Here is a 19,522-nt window from a genome sequence, read left to right as displayed (position 1 = left end):
GGGTTAGGCGGGGGGGATGGGTTACTTCCAGAGATCACATAAAAAGATCTGCCTGCCACAGAGTCAGAAGAGGGAGGATGAAGCTTGTCAGAGAAGGCGCGCAGGAGGAAGAAGAAAGAAGGAGACAAGGTAAAGAAAAGTGTGTTCATTGTGTTTATACGTGCTTGGTGCTGGTGGGGCTAATGCAGCTAATAATTCGTGGTAGTGTAGGTTGAGGGATTTTCATATTATTCATATACATTGCAACATAATTGTGCCAATTTGTGTTATATGAGAAAACATGTATAGTGTCCACTGTCTTGTTGCAGATTTGACAATTTGATGGTGAATTTCCATACCTAATACATCTGTACCATATTTACTCAATAACAACAAAATAACCGATGTCCATTCGCATTTACTCGTAATATAAGGTATGGAATTGGTATTTTAATTGATCAAAATCAACATAAAACTTGAAGCAGGCATTGTGTATATAAATATCCACTTTCCTTCTTTTCCTCTTTAAGACACCTTCTTTTCTTGTCTCGTCAGTCCACCCTGTTGGTCTACAATGTTCATCTGCTGGAGAACTTCATTTGCCTACACTGAACCTCCATACATTGAGATATTTATTTTTTCTTAGAATAGATTTACTGCAGTGTAAGGTTGGATTTCTCTCATTTTGTCAGTTTGAGATTAAGATAACTTATCAAAAGGTGAATTTTTTTATAACCTTTTTTACTCATCTTTACCAGATTTACTACCAATAGTTGTCGAGGAGGCTGAATATATAAAATGCGAAGTTGACTGACTCATTCGTTCACTCACTCAGCAAAGACGCTACTTTCTGTTTAGTTAAAAAGTTGAAGACTTGCAGGATTGTACATCTAGGCTTAGAAAGGACATTTTGATATAGCAATATTTAATGCTAAAAAATCCCCCAACCACTGAAAAATTAAAATACCCCAAAATCTCAAAACTGCTTTAACCTATTTGATTGAAATTTGGGGATGTTATAGAAAAAAGAAAATGAGCTAACGTGGTTTTTCTTTATTTGCTGATTAATTTTTTATTTGTTGATATTTATTAATATTATGTTAATTTACATGCGCTGTGTTTTTCAGGGGGCTTTATACAAACGAAGGATGCAGCAGAAGCGATTGTGGCAGTACCAACCCATAGGGTGGGCAGACAATTGAAGAAGAGGCATTGTTTGGCACAGGGAGAAACAGGTGTAATCACGTTTGTTGTGTACAGTGAGGTGTGAAATGAATAAGAGAAAGTTCAATGATGCTCTGTGGTTTGCAAGCGCTATAAAACTTCATTGCTAGGGCCAGACGTTGTGGCTGTGAGTGTTAGTGTTGCAAAGCAAAAAAGGCAGGGAGAAAAAAGTAATGGCTAAAGTGGAGTCCTCAGATCCATCCATCTTAATGGTTCCCAATGAGCTACTCCATTGTACCATACAGTTGTATGTAATGACTTTGAAAGGGAACCCACAAGCTGCACTCCCAAGTCTTCTACATTTACATGCGCGTCTGCTTACTTTGAACAGCGATGGCCCACCGCCACTCTCCAAAATCTGCAGACTTCAGACAGGGTCCCTGATCATTTAAAAAGCATACAAAATAAAGTTACAGACATTTTCTTCCACTTCAAGCACTAGAGAAAACAACCCCAAAAGTAAAATGATTAATTACATTGGTCGTCTAAATGAACAGCCTGTAAACATTATTGTTTGATCATAAGCTAAAGTAAAATTCAGCGTGTTACAACTTATCTGCCTATGGCTATGGCAAAAAAAACAAAGCTTAAACATACAACTGATGACAAGCACATAAAGAAATACCTGAATGAAAAGAGCACCACATATACTGGAAAGGCTCAATAAAACAGAGAGTGGTTGTGATCAATACTTTCCAATCATACACTGATCTTGAAGATGTCAAAAATAAGACCTTGAAAAATATTTCATTTCAGTATTTCTAAATAGTGCCCTCGTTGTTCGGCTCTATAGCCTAACTCAGTTGTTGGGGAACATTCCATTAGAGTGCCACCACAAGGAACTTTGTAACTATATGTTGACATACTTGGGTGTGGTACAGCTAAAGTGACTAAATGCCATTTCAAAAAGAAAACATTTTAAACTTCATTGACAATAGTGAAACATGATCACAATTTTCACAAATAGTTCAAACAAAATGAAGAGCCAATAAATGTTTGTTGAATTCTTGAATTTCAAAACATTGTGAAATATATTGTCCTTCTTCTGAAATTTGGACAAAGACCTTAAATATGTAACAAGATTTTGCACAGTGACTTTCATAATGTTTGGGACAAAAACACATTTTTCCTTGATTTCCCCATCTGCTCCACAGTTTAAAATTACAAATTAAACAATTTAGAAGTAATTATATTGCAAATTGTAGACTTTCATTTCAGACTTTCAGCAATGGCAGGTCTATTAAAGCCATCATATTTAGAACTTTGTCACATATCCCTGCATGCAACGGCTGCTTGAAGTCTGTGATTCATAGACATCGCCATCTCTGGTGATGCTCTGTCAAGCCTCTAATGCAGCCATCTTCGGCTCCTGCTTGTTTTGGGGGCTGTCCCCTCGAGTTTTTGCTTCATCATAGGGAAGGTCTGCTCAATTGACCATTCTAGAATTTTTCATTTTTTAGCTTTGGAAAACTCCTGTGTTGCCTTAGCAGTGTGTTTGGAATCATCATCATGTTGTAGGATGAAAGAGTTTGGAGGCTTATACTGAAACTTGAGCACAGCAGATGTTTCTATACACCTCAGAATTGATTGTACTACTGCCATCAGCAGTTCCATCATCAGTGAAGAGAAGTGTGCCAGGACCTGTGGTAGCCATATATGCCCAAGCCCAAACACCCCCACAGGCATGTTTAACAGATGAGGTGGTCTGTTTTGGATCTTGGGCAGTTCATGTTCATCTCCACACTTGCCATCACTCTCATACAGCAGGTTCATCTTTGTTTCATCTGTCCACAAGACCTTTTCCAGAATTCTTTTAAGTACTTTTCACAAACTGTAATCTGGACACCCTGTTTTGTGGCAAACTAGTTGTGTTCATCTTGCAGTGTGTCCTCTGTATTTCTGTTCATGAAGTCTTCTGCAGATAGTCATCTCTGACACACACACACACACACACGCACACACACACACACACCTCTGCCTCCAGAAGACTGAGTCTCATCTGTCAGACAGGCCTTTGGGGCTTTCCTTTACCATAGTGAGGATTCTGCTCTCATCAGTAATGGAGGTCTTCCATGGCCTACCAGTCCCTTTGTGATTACTGAGCTCAGCGGTGCAAGGTTTCTTCTTAATGATATTCCAGACAGTTGATTTAGGTAATCCTAAAGTTTTCCCAATGTCTCTAATTATTTATTCTTGTTTTCCAGCCTCATAATGGCTTCTTTGACATTCATTGCCACCGCTCTGGTCCTCATGTCGCACAATGACAACTACAGACTCCAAAGGATAGAAGCGAGCTGAGGTATCTTATGAAGCCATGAAACACAACAGAGGAATCACAAACACCTGTGACGCCAATTGTCCCAAGCATTATCATGTCCTGAAATGTGGAGCTCATGTATAAAAAACGTTGTCATTTCTTCATGGTTTGACCAAAATGTATGTAGATATCCTTAAGTAAAAGTCTGCAATGTGCACTTTAATCACATTAGAATTGATTTGTAATTTTAAACTGTGGTGCAGAGGGGTAAACCAAGAGAAAATGTGTCTTTGCCCCAAACATTATGGAGGGCACTGTATATACCATCAGCAGTCGGTTCTTAAAATAAATAAGGTCACCTTGCAGCGTTCATTAAAATTATATTTGGGCCAATCCTATGCACACAATCTCTCATAGACATTGCCACAGAGTTAATGCATTTTTCCCTAAAGAATTCAATTGAAATATATTATGTTCAAAGTTGCATTTTTAAGTACAGAGTTGTCTTTTAAAGATACACATGTCTATGTATGCCAATTTCTGTTTAGTGCTGTGCAGTATGATTGTTCTGGACACTCACAATCTCATATTATTAGTGTGACCTATGCTGAGTTACCACTCTGCTGTAGTATAATGTTGGATTAATTAGCAATTCCCAGATTCCATACGAGTGACTGTACCCAGCGAAGGACTGGCACTCCATCCATAACTAACTAATTTTTGCCTTTTGCCCAATGCAGCCAAAATATTCTAAATTGCTCCGATTCCAATATGCCGTGTAGAGACAGTAGTTCTATGATACACTTATGTGGTGGTACAAAGCAATTAATTGCAAAATCAAATAGGAAAAGGAAACACAGACATCTCCAGGTTTACACTTAGCTATTAACAGTCAAGTACATCCTTATATTATTTCGCTTATGCCCGTCTGTGCTCAATATAAACAACAGTTGCCACAACAACTATATCCCTCCACAACAATAGGGAGGAATTCATGCTCCTGGCAGAGTTTTGGTCTTAGGCTTATCTTCAACTCTTCAATTCATCAATATGACCAATTATCGACTATGGTATTTGACTGTTTATTCAGTGCATACTTTGTAAATGACCAACACTACCATTTTACACCTCCTTTTTCCTTTACTTCAACGTAAGCCTCCCAATAAAATGAAAAGGCACATACAGCCTAGCTGCGACCAACAGAAACGGTCTCACCGGCCTACATACTCAGACCAACGCACAGAAGCAGAAACATTTACATCACGCCAGACCAACCAGCACAGGCAACATGCCTTAGAACAACAAAGGCAACATATGACAAACCACACAGCGACATTATCTGAGGATCAGCAGCAACAAGTCTTACACCAGGGCAGTGAATGAAAAACAGATTACACACACAACTTTTCTGAATAGCAGCGGCTTACTGCCAGACAACAAGAAACATTACGATGGAAAAACTACAGGAATTCCATAACACTGACAACTCAAAACAAGATATTCCCTTTGTATTATGGCATAGGCAATTCCCCGTTCGTTTAGCATATTGTATGACTATCACCAAGTCACAAGGACAAACATTTAATAACGTCAGAGTTTATTTGCCAGGCCCTGTTTTAACCCATGGCCAGTTGTACACTACATTTTCCAGAGTTACATTGAAACCAGAGTTAAATGTACAGGTACTTGCGGGTTACACACAAAGGAATATTTTCACAGACAATAACGTTTATGCAACAAATTGCGTTTTCTGACAATTATTATAGACATCGGTATACTACATTACCTGACTGCCACACTTCACACATACTGACCTACATGTGCCCTGCAGTTCCCTTCATATCCAGTATGTTCTGTTAACCTGTTTGTGTTACACTTTGTATTGTAAATATTCATGCTGATGTAAGTGACTACAATAACATCCCATACTAATCATGTGACTATTGCAATGTTGAGTCCTCTCACCACAAGTCACTTCTTATTAAAATAATCTGCTTTCTTACTGTAACGTGTCATGTTCTTCTCTCCCTCATCATCATTTCATTAACGTTTTTATTCTTGCAAAAATTTCGCAAGCACAATTTATTGTTCACAAGTAAACCAGCTGCCAATAAAATGAAGTACAGTGTGTGTTAGTGTAAATATCATGCTAATGTTTATTGAGTGACATAATTTTAAACCAATAATGCTTATGTCAGCATACATGCCATATGGATAAACTAAGATATTTTTATTTGTGTTTATGTATTTCATGCAATGAACTGTCATAAGCTGATTGGTATCTTTTTATTAGTTTTGTCTTTTATTGTGTAGTCGTCACAGGTGTGGTCTCATTTTTTACTGTTGCTATGGTTGTTACCGATTACATAACATTATCAAATTAGTCCTTCTCTCCCACGCAAGGTGACACTGCCCAGCTGACAGCGCAAGTTTTGGATAATAAATAAAACTAACAGTGGCTCATGATTTTAAATGTTGTTAAGGCAATATTGTTTCAAGTGTTGGTTTTGACCTTTGGTATGTGTTTCATTTTGATAACTTGTTGTTTTGTCTTCAGGAAATGATTCTTGGCTGTTAAACGACTGTTCTTTGCCTAGCCCTTTTAACATTTTTTCGTGATCCATTATCATCTTTGTTAAACTTTGGGACTCGCCTTACCCTTTGGCCATAATATGAACAAACAGCAGTAAGTTGAACATTAGTTGGCTAGATTACTGTAATACACTCTTCCCAGGACTACCCAAAAAAGACATCAATCAACTGCAACGAGTGCAGAATGCAGCTGCCAGAATCTTAACTAGGAACAGAAAACACAAACACATCTCTCCAGTTTTGATGTCACTACATTGGTTACCTGTGTCATTCAGAATTGACTTTAAAATCCTTAAAAGCCTTAAATAATCTTGCTCCATCCTATATTTCAGAATGTCTTACACTCCAAATTGTAACTTTAGATCTTCAAATGAGTGTCTGCTTAGAATTCCAAGAGCTAAACTTAAAAGAAGTGGTGCAGGCGGCCTGCTGCTATTATGCACCTAAAATCTGGAATTGCCTACCAATAGAAATTCACCAGGCTAATAGCATAAAGCACTTTAAAAAAACTTCTAAAAAGACATTACTTTGACATGGCTTTCTCATAGCTTCATTTTAGTTTAATCCTGATGCTCTGTATATTCAATTAATTATCAATATCATTCATGGTGGCTCCATAATGCGTACTAATCCCTACTTTCTCTTCTGTTCATTTTCCGGTTTTCTGTAGTGGTGATCTGTGCAACCATCACCTGATAAAAGCACCATGTAGTCCCTACATTGTTGGATTTAAAGGCCAGAAGTCTACATGACCATCATCATCAAGTTCTTCCATGTAAACCCTGAATACAATAAGGACTGATTGAGGTCATTTATGTGAGGTAGAATGCCTAGAGGGGGCAGGGTGGTCTCGTGGACACGGAACCCCTACATATTTTATTTTATTTTTTTTGTTTGTTTTTTCTGTCCTCCCTGGCCATCGGACCTTACTTTTATTCTATGTTAAATAGTATTGCCTAATTTTATTTTTTATATATTTTGTTCTCTTTCTTCATCCTGTAAAACACTTTGAACTACATCATTTGTATGAAAATGTAATATATAAATAAATGTTGTTGTTGTAAGGTTGTATTGATTTTACTCTTTGACAAAGTTCATCTTTCACTTAAAATGACCTTAAAATTTAAATATAAAACCATAAAAGCAATATAAGCTATTGTATTTAAGTGTTAAGACTGTACTTACTTGTATTTATTACTTTTTATACATATTACACACAAGCTGTACTCACACTCGTCCTGCTCCGCCTAACAGTCAATAATTCATCTGTATCTTAGCATATTCAGCACGCAGATATGGTCAAGCAGTTCAACTGCAGTTCTACCGAACTTTAACATGGCCAAGACTCATTACCTTAGAGACTTTGACCATGGTATGATTTTTAAGGTTTGTTTGTTCCAGTGTCTTAAAAACAGCTACCCTCCTGAGATTTTTACACACTTTTATCTCTAGAGTTTACACAGAATGGTGTGATAAACAAAATACATCTAGTTAGCAACAGTTGTGTGGGCAAAAATACCTTGTTAATGAGAGAGTTCAGAGCACGTTCAAGCCAACAGAAAATCCACAAACACACAAATAAAGGCCCTCTACAACAGTGGCATGCATGGGGTGGGGGGCATCTCTGAATGTACAGGATTTTGGACCTTAAATGTGAATGCAGAGGATGCTGGACCTTAAATCCAATGGGCTACATAATGATGAGATCCACTCCTGTTAGATAAGAAAAGGAAGCCTCATTGGACATGCTGTCACCAAAACTGGACAACAGAAGACTGGAATAATGTCTAATGAGCCTCAGTTTTCATTGTACAGTGATCCCCCGTTATATCGCGGTTCAGCTATCACGCCCCCACTACATTGCGGATTTATTAATATTTTTATTATTATTACTAGGGGGCTCTGCCCCCTGCTCGCTTCACTCACCCACCCCCGGCTTTGGTTTACCGGATAAACAATTTAAAGCGATTGTTATTTTCATGGGAATTGTTACATATGCATTATTTTCATTTTTACTTTAAAACTTTTGTAAAAACAATATTTGTCCTTTATTTCCTGCCCCGGGCGTGGTTAAATCTCTTTCTCATGGGACTTATAACGCTGCTCGCATTGTGAAGGGGAGGTCTGAACGCATGCTAAAGAGATGCAATCGGTTCAGCTGGTGTTCCACTGCTGCTGCTGGCCAGCTGTTTGTTGTGCTTGTCTCACTTTGCGTCAAACACTTAAAAGCCTGTACAGCAGCTGTCCTTTTGCCACTTCGCGTCTCTGCTGCTAGCATTCTGAAGGTGGAGGAGGAGTGGGGGGGTGGTGAGGGCTGAACGCACGCTGGCTTGCTACTGGCAAGCTGCATATTCTGCTTGTCGTTGTTTTAAGAGCTGGGAGCACCTGAAGTTTGTGTGTCAAAAGCATTCCAACAACTGCTAGGTTAGATGTCAGTGAACTTGTTTCAAATTGTTTGTAAGTAGGGCGTGACGTGCAAAGGTCACCGTCTCACGGGTTTTGCTTCCTAAGGTTGTAATGTCTAGTCTTGCGTGTCGTGAAAGTGTCTCTCCGAGATGATCTGGTCTCGATCGCTTTGCTCAACCCCCCGGGAGGCGCGCTACTCTCCTGCCACTTCACGTCTCTCCCGCGCGTGTTGTGAAGGGGGGGTAGCTGAATGCACGCTAAGCAGAAGTGGACGGATCAGCTACTGGCTTTGTGCTGCTTCTGCCAAGATGCCTGTTATGCTTGTCGCTCTGCGCATCGATCATGTAAAAGCCTGTAGAGTAGCTGTCCTTCTGTCTCACTGCCTTGTCTTGCGTGACCGTTAAAATGTCTCTCACAGGATGTCAAATTGTCTTCTGAGAAGATCACGCCTCGCCTCCCTGGTCTCCCTGCCAAGATTTTTTTTATAATAGAGAGATATGTACTCATATCCTTAGCCCGACATCCACATATCATATGTGTTTACAAAGTGTGTTTTAATAAGTTTACATGTGTTTAAAGCATGTGGGAGGGGTATTTTAAGGCTTAAACTATAAAAAAAATGTTTATTTATATGGTCTTTCTATATCACGGATTTTCACCGATCGCTGATGGGTCTGGAACGTAACTTCTGCGATAGGCAGGGGATTACTGTAGTGAGAATTTGGTTTAAACATCATTTGCTCATAGACCAAACCTAATGTGTCTTCATTATACAGGCTGGATGTGGTACTATATTTATGTTGGGCTGTTTTCTTGGTACACATTATTCTTCTTAATATCACATGAGCATTACTGGAATGTCATAACATAACTAAGCATTGTTGCTTACCAAAGGAATCACTTTAAGGTCACAGTCTACCCTTTATCAAAGGGATAATGAACCATGTCAGAAAGCTTCTGTCTTCACAAGCTGGAGTGACTTCAGTTATCACAGCCTTTGACATATAGTGGAATGGATGGTTCACAGCATGAATGTGTGGCAAAAAAAAAATTGCAGGAAACATTCCCAAATCCCTAAAGTTGGTTGTGAGCACCTTGCTGAATAAGTGCCTCAAAGAATTCAGGCTGCCTTGGATGCCAAAGAGGGTCCTACCCAGATGGAGCGTGTAAAGTGGCCTCTAAGTGCATAAAAAACCAAAAGGCTACACAAACTATTGTGACATGCATTTATGTAATCAAAGCAATGAATAAAAAGTTTTTTTTTACTGTTTTGAAACTAAGTGATACCAAATTAGGTAAATCCCTTCAATGATCAAAGACAAGCAAGGCATATTTCCTTGTACTGGCTAAGCTGTTATACTTGAGTATAACTGAAACGATCAATCTGAAAGATTGCCTATCCTTGTCATAGCTAGCCTGAGCCAATAAAATGTCAATATATTATACATATTTCATAATCGAAGATATCATCAAGAAATTGTTCATTGAATTAATTATGTTCTTTGCCTGATGGAATTTCTCCCAAAATTTCAATTTCCGGTAATAATAATTGCAGTAATAATACTTATAATGCTAATAATATCCAGCTGCATTGTCAGGACACCATACGTCACCACAGTTCTATGCCAGCAGTTCAAGACCAGCAGATATAGGATGGAAGTTAAGGTTAGGGGTTAGGATGGATTAGCGCGTAGGATAAATGGTTAAGGTTATGGTTTGGTGTTTTAATCAATTTGAATTGTGATGACTTGATGGCTGAGGTCTCCAGGACTCAAAATCATATTATGTGATATGATGTACTGTTAAATTCTGCTCTGTACTTGTAATTTTTCTACTGTACTATTATATTGCTCTATTCTGTGTATTGTATTGTATTGACCCCCTTCTTTTTGACACCCACTGCACGCCCAACCTACCTGGAAAGGGGTCTCTCTTTGAATTGTCTTTCCTAAGGTTTCTTCCATTTTTCCCTACTAGGGTTTTTATTGGGAGCTTTTCCTTGTCTTCTTAGAGAGTCAAGGCTGGGAGGCTGTCAAAAGGCAAGACCTGTTAAAGCCCATTGTGGCACTTCTTGTGTGATTTTGGGCTATACAAAAATTAATTGTATTGTACTGTAATGTATACACGTTTATTACCAAACTGGTGGTCTAGACATGCAGTGATGTCATTTCTGCCCTGAAACTGCCAGCATAGACCTGCAGCGATGTATGGTGCTGTGGCTCTGCAAGTTGATACATCTCGTATTTGTTGTCTATTCTGGTGTTCCAATTTTTTTTTATACACCCAGTATGTTTTAATCTAACACTGAACTTTAGTTCTTTCTGTTATAGAATATTTGACATGAAGAAGATTAGCAGCATCAGCGGAGACAAAATACAAGCTGGACTTCCTTATTTGATCCAATACCATCTGGTAAGCAGTACAGGGAGATCCAATCCCACACAAACAGACTTAAAAAAAGTGTTTTTTCCAGGATCTGTGGCCTCCAAACCCCCCCTCCCAACTGCCAAGAACTTATTTATATCCCACCTTGGACTGTTAAAGATATACACACAATTCAGCCCCCAAAGGCTGAATCATTTTATCGATTGTCAGAGCCTGTAATCCTACCCTGGACAATGGGTTGCTTATAACTTTTCCTCTTTTCCCTCAGATCGGAGGTTCATGGAGTAGAGGAACTCTGATGTCACTTCCATCCTTCCGCCTCGGACACATAGAAAAATAGCCATCACTGGAAGAAGCCAGTCAGTTTAAGACTTGCATCTGCATAAGACACATCTCATCATGGCAGTGTTGGAAAACACATTTTTGTTTCTTTTTCATTGGTAAAAGATCTGCCAGCTAAATGAGGTTCACCTCTTGAGCCCCAACCCTGTTCTATGATGTCAGACAGAATGAGTGCATATGAGAATATTTCATAGTTGATTCATATATTTTTGAACTACATGATCCCCTACCAAGGCCATGTGAACGCAGTGGTAAAAAATTGCTTTTTCCAGTTGAGGCGGCTGTCAAAAATCAAGCCTGTTTTGTCTAAACACAACCTTGAAAAAGTGATACATGCTTTTATGACCTCTCGTCTAGACTACTGCAATGCGCTTCTTTTTGGAATTAGCCAGGCCTCCATTGCTCGCCTACAGCTGGTGCAAAATGCTGCTGTTCAATTTTTAACTGGTACAAAAACCCCAGTTTTAGCTTCCCTTCACTGGCTTCTAGTTCATTTTCGAATCCACTTTAAGATCCTTGTATTTGTTTTTAAATCTTTTAATGGTTGTGCCCCATTTTATTTGTCACACCTGCTGCACCCATATGTACCATCTCACTCTCTCAGGTCAGCAGACCAGATGCTTTTACGTGTTCCTAAGACACGATGCAAACTCTGAGGTGATTGGCTTTTTCAGTTGCAGCTCCAAAACTCTGGAACGATTTGCCGTTGCATGTTAGGCAGGCTCCTTCACTAGCTGTCTTTAAATCTTATTTAAAACACACTTTTACTCCATGGCCTTTAACCCAGTGTGATATGTTGACTATCTGTGTACTTTTTTATTTTGAATTTCTTCAGCTCTTATGTGTTTCTGCTTCTTTTACCCTTTGGTTATTGTGTGTCTTACATCCATCCATCCATCCATTTTCCAAGCCGCTGAATCCGAACACAGGGTCACGGGGGTCTGCTGGAGCCAATCCCAGCCAACACAGGGCACAAGGCAGGAACCAATCCCGGGCAGGGTGCCAACCCACCGCAGGACACACACAAACACACCCATACACCAAGCACACACTAGGGCCAATTGAGAATCACCAATCTACCTAAGTTGTGTTTTATTGTACAGCACTTTGGTCAGCCATGATGTTGTTTTTAAAGTGCTTTCTAAATAAATAAATAAAAATAAAGTTGCCTTCAGTTTTATAGCTCTGAACTACACTTCCACTCCACAAGTCCTCACATAAGCTTCAGTTGCCCTCACAAAGCTATTATTTTATACGTCTAAACATTTATTTGTGATGATCGATGATCCATCCTGCAAAGACAAGGAAGTGAGGGGGCCTCACCTTGTAATCATGTGGAATCACTGGTGACACCTGACGACAGGTGAGTGTCACGTTCTGTCCTGGTAGATCATACACAGTCCACGCTCTGGGGTACAAGGCATGGTAATAGGCATAGTTGCCACAGAAACCCCAGTTCCACCCTTGCAGGGTATGTGGCCTCTCCACGGATAGCACCTGCTGGTAGATGGTCTGTCCAGCTCGACGTAAGCACACTGTAAACTGGAAAAGAAGAGCAAAAAACAAAGATGGAATACAATCCTTTAACTGCAGCTTCCATTAAGCTGAAGCACTCCATGACTAGGTATCCAGCACTTAAAAGACATTCTTGAAGCCCTCAATAACAACACCACTAGCCCGTCTGGCCTCTGCTGCTATTTGGATTTTGATTTTTCTTGTAATTTTTTGTTTTTCTGTCTTCAAGAAGGTCAGACTTCATTGTTTTGACCCAGGAGCCTGGCAGTCTGCATTCCTCAAAATCTTCAATGTGGGAAACATGAGGAACACACAGTGCCGTGTTATTTGAACTTCAGGCCATCATCCTAGCCGAGTGCAATACTTTATGGTGGTCACATATGCATCGTGCAGCTCTTTGAGTTATATTGTAGGTATTCTGCTCCCTCTTAATGGCCCAGATAGCAGCCTCGAAGGTAAGGGAAATCATTAACTAAGGGACTGCAGATGAGTGTGTACCAGCCACACTGTTTCCATAGCAGAAAAGGCGTAGAAGGCTTCAATCTCCTTGGCTATTCACTGATATTGTTTTGTTTAAGGCCTTTTACAAATATCATATATCAACATGATATATCATGCATTATGATCCGCTTTGGTGACCCCCTAACGAGAGCAGCCGAAAGTAGAAGAAGAATATCATGCAATTCAGAAGTCAGGGTGCTTAGTGGAAGTTTTACTATTACCTTAATAATAATACATTTTATTTATATAGCGCCTTTCCCATGCTCAAGGCACTTAAGGGAGAACATGGCTACTGTATTAACTAACCAAATGAGTGTGATGGACTAGATGGTCTCTTCTTGCCTTCTAAACTTCTATTGTTGTTATATGTACAGTTAAGAGTATACTGCACAGCTCATGCGGTCTTGGCACATTTCTTCCCATTAACTGACAAACTACACCATGTAGCCTGGCAACTCACAGAGGTGGCTGTGTAGTTTGCTTTCCTTTTATACAGATCTTGTTAGGGACACTGAACTCATGCAGGCTAACCCCAGAAGTTCAACTTTTCCACAAACTACTGCTTTTATATATTTACAGAAATCAGATGATTCTAGCAATGGCATCTTTCTTAGTCCAGGCATGTGACTCTGATTAACTAGGAAGACACTGTGGATGCTCCTAGGCATGGAAAGCTTTGCATAGAGTGCTTAAACTTTTGTCAACTGCCAATTTGGCTGATTGTGTACAAAAACATTAACATGGAAGGGGTTATTATCAAATGACCGTCAGGAAAGTCAAAATAACCCCTGGTATCGAGACTATAATTATGTGAAGGGGGAAGGTGATATGTGGAAGAGAATGTATCTCTTTCTCTATTAGAGACAAAATTTAAGGCAGGTTCAAGGATTCCAGCCATTAACAGAATCACATAACAAACACAGATGGCCAAGGTGTGCCTACCAGTGGGTTGGTGCCCACCCTACTGTAACTACAGAGTGTTGCCCTTTCCCAGACCTCACTGTTGCTTATGATGTTTAAGAAGTATCTGAAGACACTCTAGTTCTGTGAATATCTTTCTAATTGATAAAGGGTTTGATGGTAGGGTCTGGGCAGCACAGTGGCGCAGTGTTTGCGCTGCTGCCTCGCAGTAAGGAGTCCTGGGTTTGCTTCCCGGGTTCTCCCTGTGTGAAGTCTGCATATTCTCCCCGTGTCTGCGTGGGTTTCCTCCGGGTGCTCCGGTTTCCTCCCATGGTCCAAAGACATCCAGGTTAGGTGCCTTGGCGATCCTAAATTGTCCCTAGTGTGTGCTTGGTGTGTGTGTGTTCCTGCGGTGGGCTGGCGCCCTGCCTGGGGTTTGTTCCTGCTTTGCGCCGTGTGTTGGGTGGGATTGGCTCCAGCAGACCCCCATGACCCTGTAGTTAGGATATAGCGGGTTGGACAATGACCGGCTGACTGACTGGTAGGGTCTTAGTGGCTAAGAAAAGAATAATTCATCTTTAGTTGTTCCGTATGGTTTAGAGCTCTTCACTTCTAATGGTCAACTTTGTAACCTTGTCCTGTAACAATAGGTTCAAAACAGTCCCCCAGACTGAAGTTTATTTGATTCTGCTGACTCTTTTTATAAGTCACTTTGGATGAAAGTGTCCGCTGAGTAAATATAATGTAATTTTAGGGGTGGGCAATATAGAAAAAAAAATCATCATGATAATTGTTCACATCAGTCAATAGTGATATATAACATGATATAAATCAAATCATTACTTCTATCAAGCTTAAAGTTTCCTTTTAACTTCTAAGTGAAATGTGAAAATATAAGGTTAATTTTGGTTTAAATATTATTTATTTTCTGTCAGATGCTGACCATGACAAATGTACTGTAGAACATTACACAACTTTATTTCAAATTAATAAAATAGGTATATATAATAGAATATAAACTAGAATCTTATTTCTGACCAGTCAAGAGCTTCAAGTGTTACAGGAGAACACAAACAAAATGCACAACTAAATTCTTTGGTCAATTCCAAATAAATAAAATAGGTTATACAAAATTCTGACCAGTCAAAAGCTTACAGGTTTTACAGGAAAACACACTCAGTTTATTGGTCAGCTCCAAATAAATTAATAAAATAAAATCTTAATTCTAAAATTCTAAAATCTAAAACTAAAATCTTCAAGCTTTCAACTTTTACAGGAGAACACAAATTAAATTCTTATGTCAGTTGTAAATAAATAAAGTAGGTATTAATACAAAATAAAATCTCTCTATTATATAAAAAAATCTTGGGACGAGACTTTTTTCTATACTGTGTCCTTTCCTTTGTATAGATTCAAACTGTTCTAAATGGTTGGGAAACAAACCCACAAATAAATAGGCAAACCCATTCTGTATATATCTTCAGTACAAATTCAAATTTAAATGTAAATGAAGGAGAACATAAACAAAACTGACATAATCACTCAGCTTATGCTCCAAGGCAAAAAAAAAAGAAAGGCACTAGAAATACCCATTAGTGTGGGACTTGGACTGTAAAGTCTTGCATTTTGCGTGCTCTAAAGGATGGCACTGCTTTAGATGGTAAAAAAGATTAGTGATATTACCTGTCTTTGTGAGAACATGCTTTCGACGCAATTTGCAGTGCACACTATTCTGCTTCCACATTACCAAATTCTTTGGACCCTTCTTTTCAACAACGTCCTCATGTTTTGGGCTGTGTCCAATGGGGTGTCTTCTTTGGTAATGTTGATTTTTTTCGAGTTTTCGTTAACATTTTCTGTCATCATTTTCCCTTTTATTTCGCTCCCACTCCTGACATACTGGTGTGCATGGCTGCTGCAACCCCAACTACTGCCAGCTCTGTGCTGTGTATGTCAACCTAACCTGACGTGGCTGTAACTCTATTCCAGCCACATGATTGGCTTGTTGTGGTACTATTCTCATTATCAATGGCTTTTTGTGTTGTCTGTCAAAAATATGAATGGAATGAGTTACATCAACTTTCTATAGACCACATCTTATGCTTCTATTGAGGAAAAGCTATTTTGGTGGTAATTATTTTTACCGTTTTATCGCCCAGCCCTATGTAATTTTAAGTAAATAGATGTCCCTATGAATTTCCCCAGCAGCCTGAATGAACAACAGGACAGAATCTGTTCTTTGTGGCCAAGACAAAGGGTCACATGGGAAAATTGCACACATCATACACTTCCCCTCACAATAAATGTCTCACAACTCCCACAATCCCACACACATCTTGCATTTTCTGGTTGCTTTTCACCCAAGTATTACCTACCTGGTCAGCAATGACAGTCTTGTATTGATACATTCCTGGATTTAGCTGCCAGCGGCAAAACTCCCCTCGCCAGCCCCTTGTGATAGTGCCACCACCAAGACCTCCAATAGGGGCTCCTGAAAGAAAAAAAAAATCTAATAAATTACAATCAGGAGAAAGAAAGGTATAGCAAGCGCAAAGCAGGAGGTATATGAACAGAGGTTTGGGGTTCTGACCACCAAATATGGCCTTCTAAAAATGAGACTGAGAAAAGTACTGCAGGATAAAAAAATGTTCACATCACATCAAACTGCACCTAACATGCCCATGGGTCTTGCCTGCTGGTATCCAGAAGCTAAAATAGTTAAGGGGGTTCAAGCAGTCACCCTGACTTGTCCTCCCCATTTACACCCTCCACTTTTATTTTTGTCTCTAAGTACACTCCACCTGAACACAACTCAATTTCCTGGCTGCACCCCAGTTCATTAAACTAAGCTAACATATACATACATATATCTTAGCATTTCTGCATTCACCAAAATTCTCAAGTTATTATTGTGCCATTTCCTAAACTCTTCTTTCTGAAATGACTCTTGGAGACCATTATAGTCCAAGCACTCACATATCTATTGTATATAGTATCTTGACATTCTCTAAAACATCTGGAGCCCACTTTCAAAAATGTCTACCTACTCTCCCCTAGGTTGCCTTCCCTCAAGTTTTCACAGAGTCACCTCTTCTGATTATGTGGTCATACTCTACTGAATCTGATAGATCTGATAGTCAGTCAAAGAACCCCCATTGATTTACTCACTGTCTTCTAGTTCTCTTGCTCTGGAGCCCAGTCATGCAAATGGTAACCTTATATAATGTTCTTCATAAAGCTGAACTTTGTATTTGGTATTAATTCATCTACCCAGGCCTAGCTTCAAACATATCACAGACTCAATATGTTTGCAGTTTTATGAATGTTGTATAAGACACTGGGGGAGAAGTTGTTGATTTATTGGTTAGTCTACACATCTTTATCCTCACCTATCTACCAGTGACCTTGTCATGCAGGCTCTCGGTAGTGACTGAAAGAATGAAGGTGGCCCTAAACATGATCCAGTACAGGAGTGTGGGGCTCACCATCCATGACAGGGTGAGAAGCTGGGCAATATGTGAGGATCTTAGAGTAGAAGGTGCTTTTTCGGATCATTAAGAGTTAGTTGAGGTGGTATGGGCATGTACTGTAGTTATATTGCACTCTGGGTGTTTCCTTCCAAGGGTGTACAAGGTATAACCTACTTGGAAAGAGCAGAGTTAGGACACGGCTGGGAGATTATATCTCTCAGCTCTCCTGGAAGTGACTAGATGGTTTCCAAGAAGGGCTGGAGAAAGCTGCTGGGGATAGGGAGGCCTGCCTGAAGCAGCTCATTATGAGGCTAATGTGACATTAGGAAGAGAAACCAAAAATGATATTGATGATGACAATAGAATAATAGAATCATTTTGGGGAGAATGGACCATTTAGCCCAGCAAGCTTACTGATTCTATTACCTAAATTTCTCAAAAAAAATACTGAGTAAAATTATGAAGGTCCTTAAAGTTCTACTCTCTACCATACTACTTGTTATTTCATGGCTCTGTGGTTCACTGTATGGAGAAAAAAATGTTGTAACATTTACACAACATCTACCTTTAAAAAGTTTACAACTATGTTCCTGTTTTGTTGTTGAAGAACTAATTTCAAAGCAATAGCCTGGATCCGCTATACTAATTACCTTCATAATGTTAAAGACTTCAATCATGTCACCTCTTATTCTCTCCATAAAGTAACAACTCTCAACACCTTTGGTCTTTCCTCATAAGTCCAGAATCAGCCTAGTCACTATCCTTTGGACCTTCTCTAGCTCTGCTTTATCTTTTTTGTAATACGGAGAGCACAACAGTACACAGTACTAAGGATGAGGAAACACTGGATTGAGCTGACTTGTGCTTCACTTCACACACCATGCTATAAAACACACCTGTGTACTGTTTGAATGTAGGAAGCGTTTAGTCCACTGTGGCCACTAGGTTCTTCCCATGAGACATAATTTCAAGTTTCAGAACTCCCATTGTGTATTTAGATTTAACATCATTTCTTCCTACATGCAATTCTTCACATTTATTTGTATTAAATTTCATGCCTGGATTCTGTCCAAATCCCACTGTTATGATTTACCTGATTCTACATTATTTGTTGTTTCACCAACTATGGTATTATCTGCCAGCTTGTAAAAGTAGATTCTTATCCGTATCATTTATGAACATTAAAAAGAGTAGAGGGCCCAGCACTGAACCTTGAGGAATACCACTTTTAAAATCACTTAATTCAGAAAGAGTTCCTCTGACCATAACCCTACATAGCACACCTTGAATTCCCACTTCTTTTTGTTTGATCCCTGACCTTTCATGTGGTACCTTATCAACAGCCTCCTCAAAGTCACACTAAACTGACTAGAGGTACTTGGATGAGCCCAAATGCTATTTCTGTATAATGAGATAACATTTGTTAACTTCTGGTCTTTAGACATTTTTACAGTATGCATTGAAAAATCTGTGTTGAGTGTTTATATATGTTCTCACTAAATTCCGGAAGCACCCTAGAGTGAACAAATGTTACCTGTTTCAGGCCATTTGTATGATTTCAGTCAACTTAATCTAAGTAGATTTCTCCTTCTATAATGTCCAAATGAATGTGCTTCTGTGACAGTCCCTGTGACTGCTGGGATCTTACCGACATATTCACTTGTTCTTTTACTACCAAAATACTGAAATAAACTCTTTAGGCCACCCTTAATCATGTCATCAAAATGTCTCTCCAATTGGGTTTTTTACTCTCCAAATATCCTTTTTAACTGTTGCTCTCATGTACTTATAAACCCTACAGTTGGAGCAGAAGTCAATTTGTCTTGTACCCCTTATAAGGCTGTTTTTTTATTTTCTTTTTTAGTTCCTCATTAGTTCACTTTAATGTTTAACTGCCTCTAAATTTTAGAATGAACTTATTCTGCATTGTACGTAAAATGGTTTTTAAACC

At 39.2% G+C, this 19,522-nt stretch overlaps 1 protein-coding gene across 1 annotated transcript in view; it reads right to left on the bottom strand.

Annotated features, from left to right (window-relative positions):
• Positions 1-19,522, bottom strand: part of gba2 (glucosidase, beta (bile acid) 2) — a 69,638-nt gene that overhangs the window by 36,603 nt on the left and 13,513 nt on the right. Inside the window, exons 3-4 of the mRNA XM_028801430.2 lie at positions 16,477-16,592; positions 12,509-12,727 (exon numbers count right to left, since the gene is read on the bottom strand). Coding sequence (XP_028657263.2) covers positions 12,509-12,727; positions 16,477-16,592 — 335 coding nt within the window. The remainder of the gene's footprint in view (positions 1-12,508; positions 12,728-16,476; positions 16,593-19,522) is intronic.

Source organism: Erpetoichthys calabaricus, chromosome 5 (genome assembly GCF_900747795.2).
Source record: "Erpetoichthys calabaricus chromosome 5, fErpCal1.3, whole genome shotgun sequence".
Lineage (NCBI taxonomy): Eukaryota > Metazoa > Chordata > Cladistia > Polypteriformes > Polypteridae > Erpetoichthys > Erpetoichthys calabaricus.
Note: the sequence above shows the minus strand (reverse complement) of the source record. Positions and strands in the feature narration are given on the sequence as shown.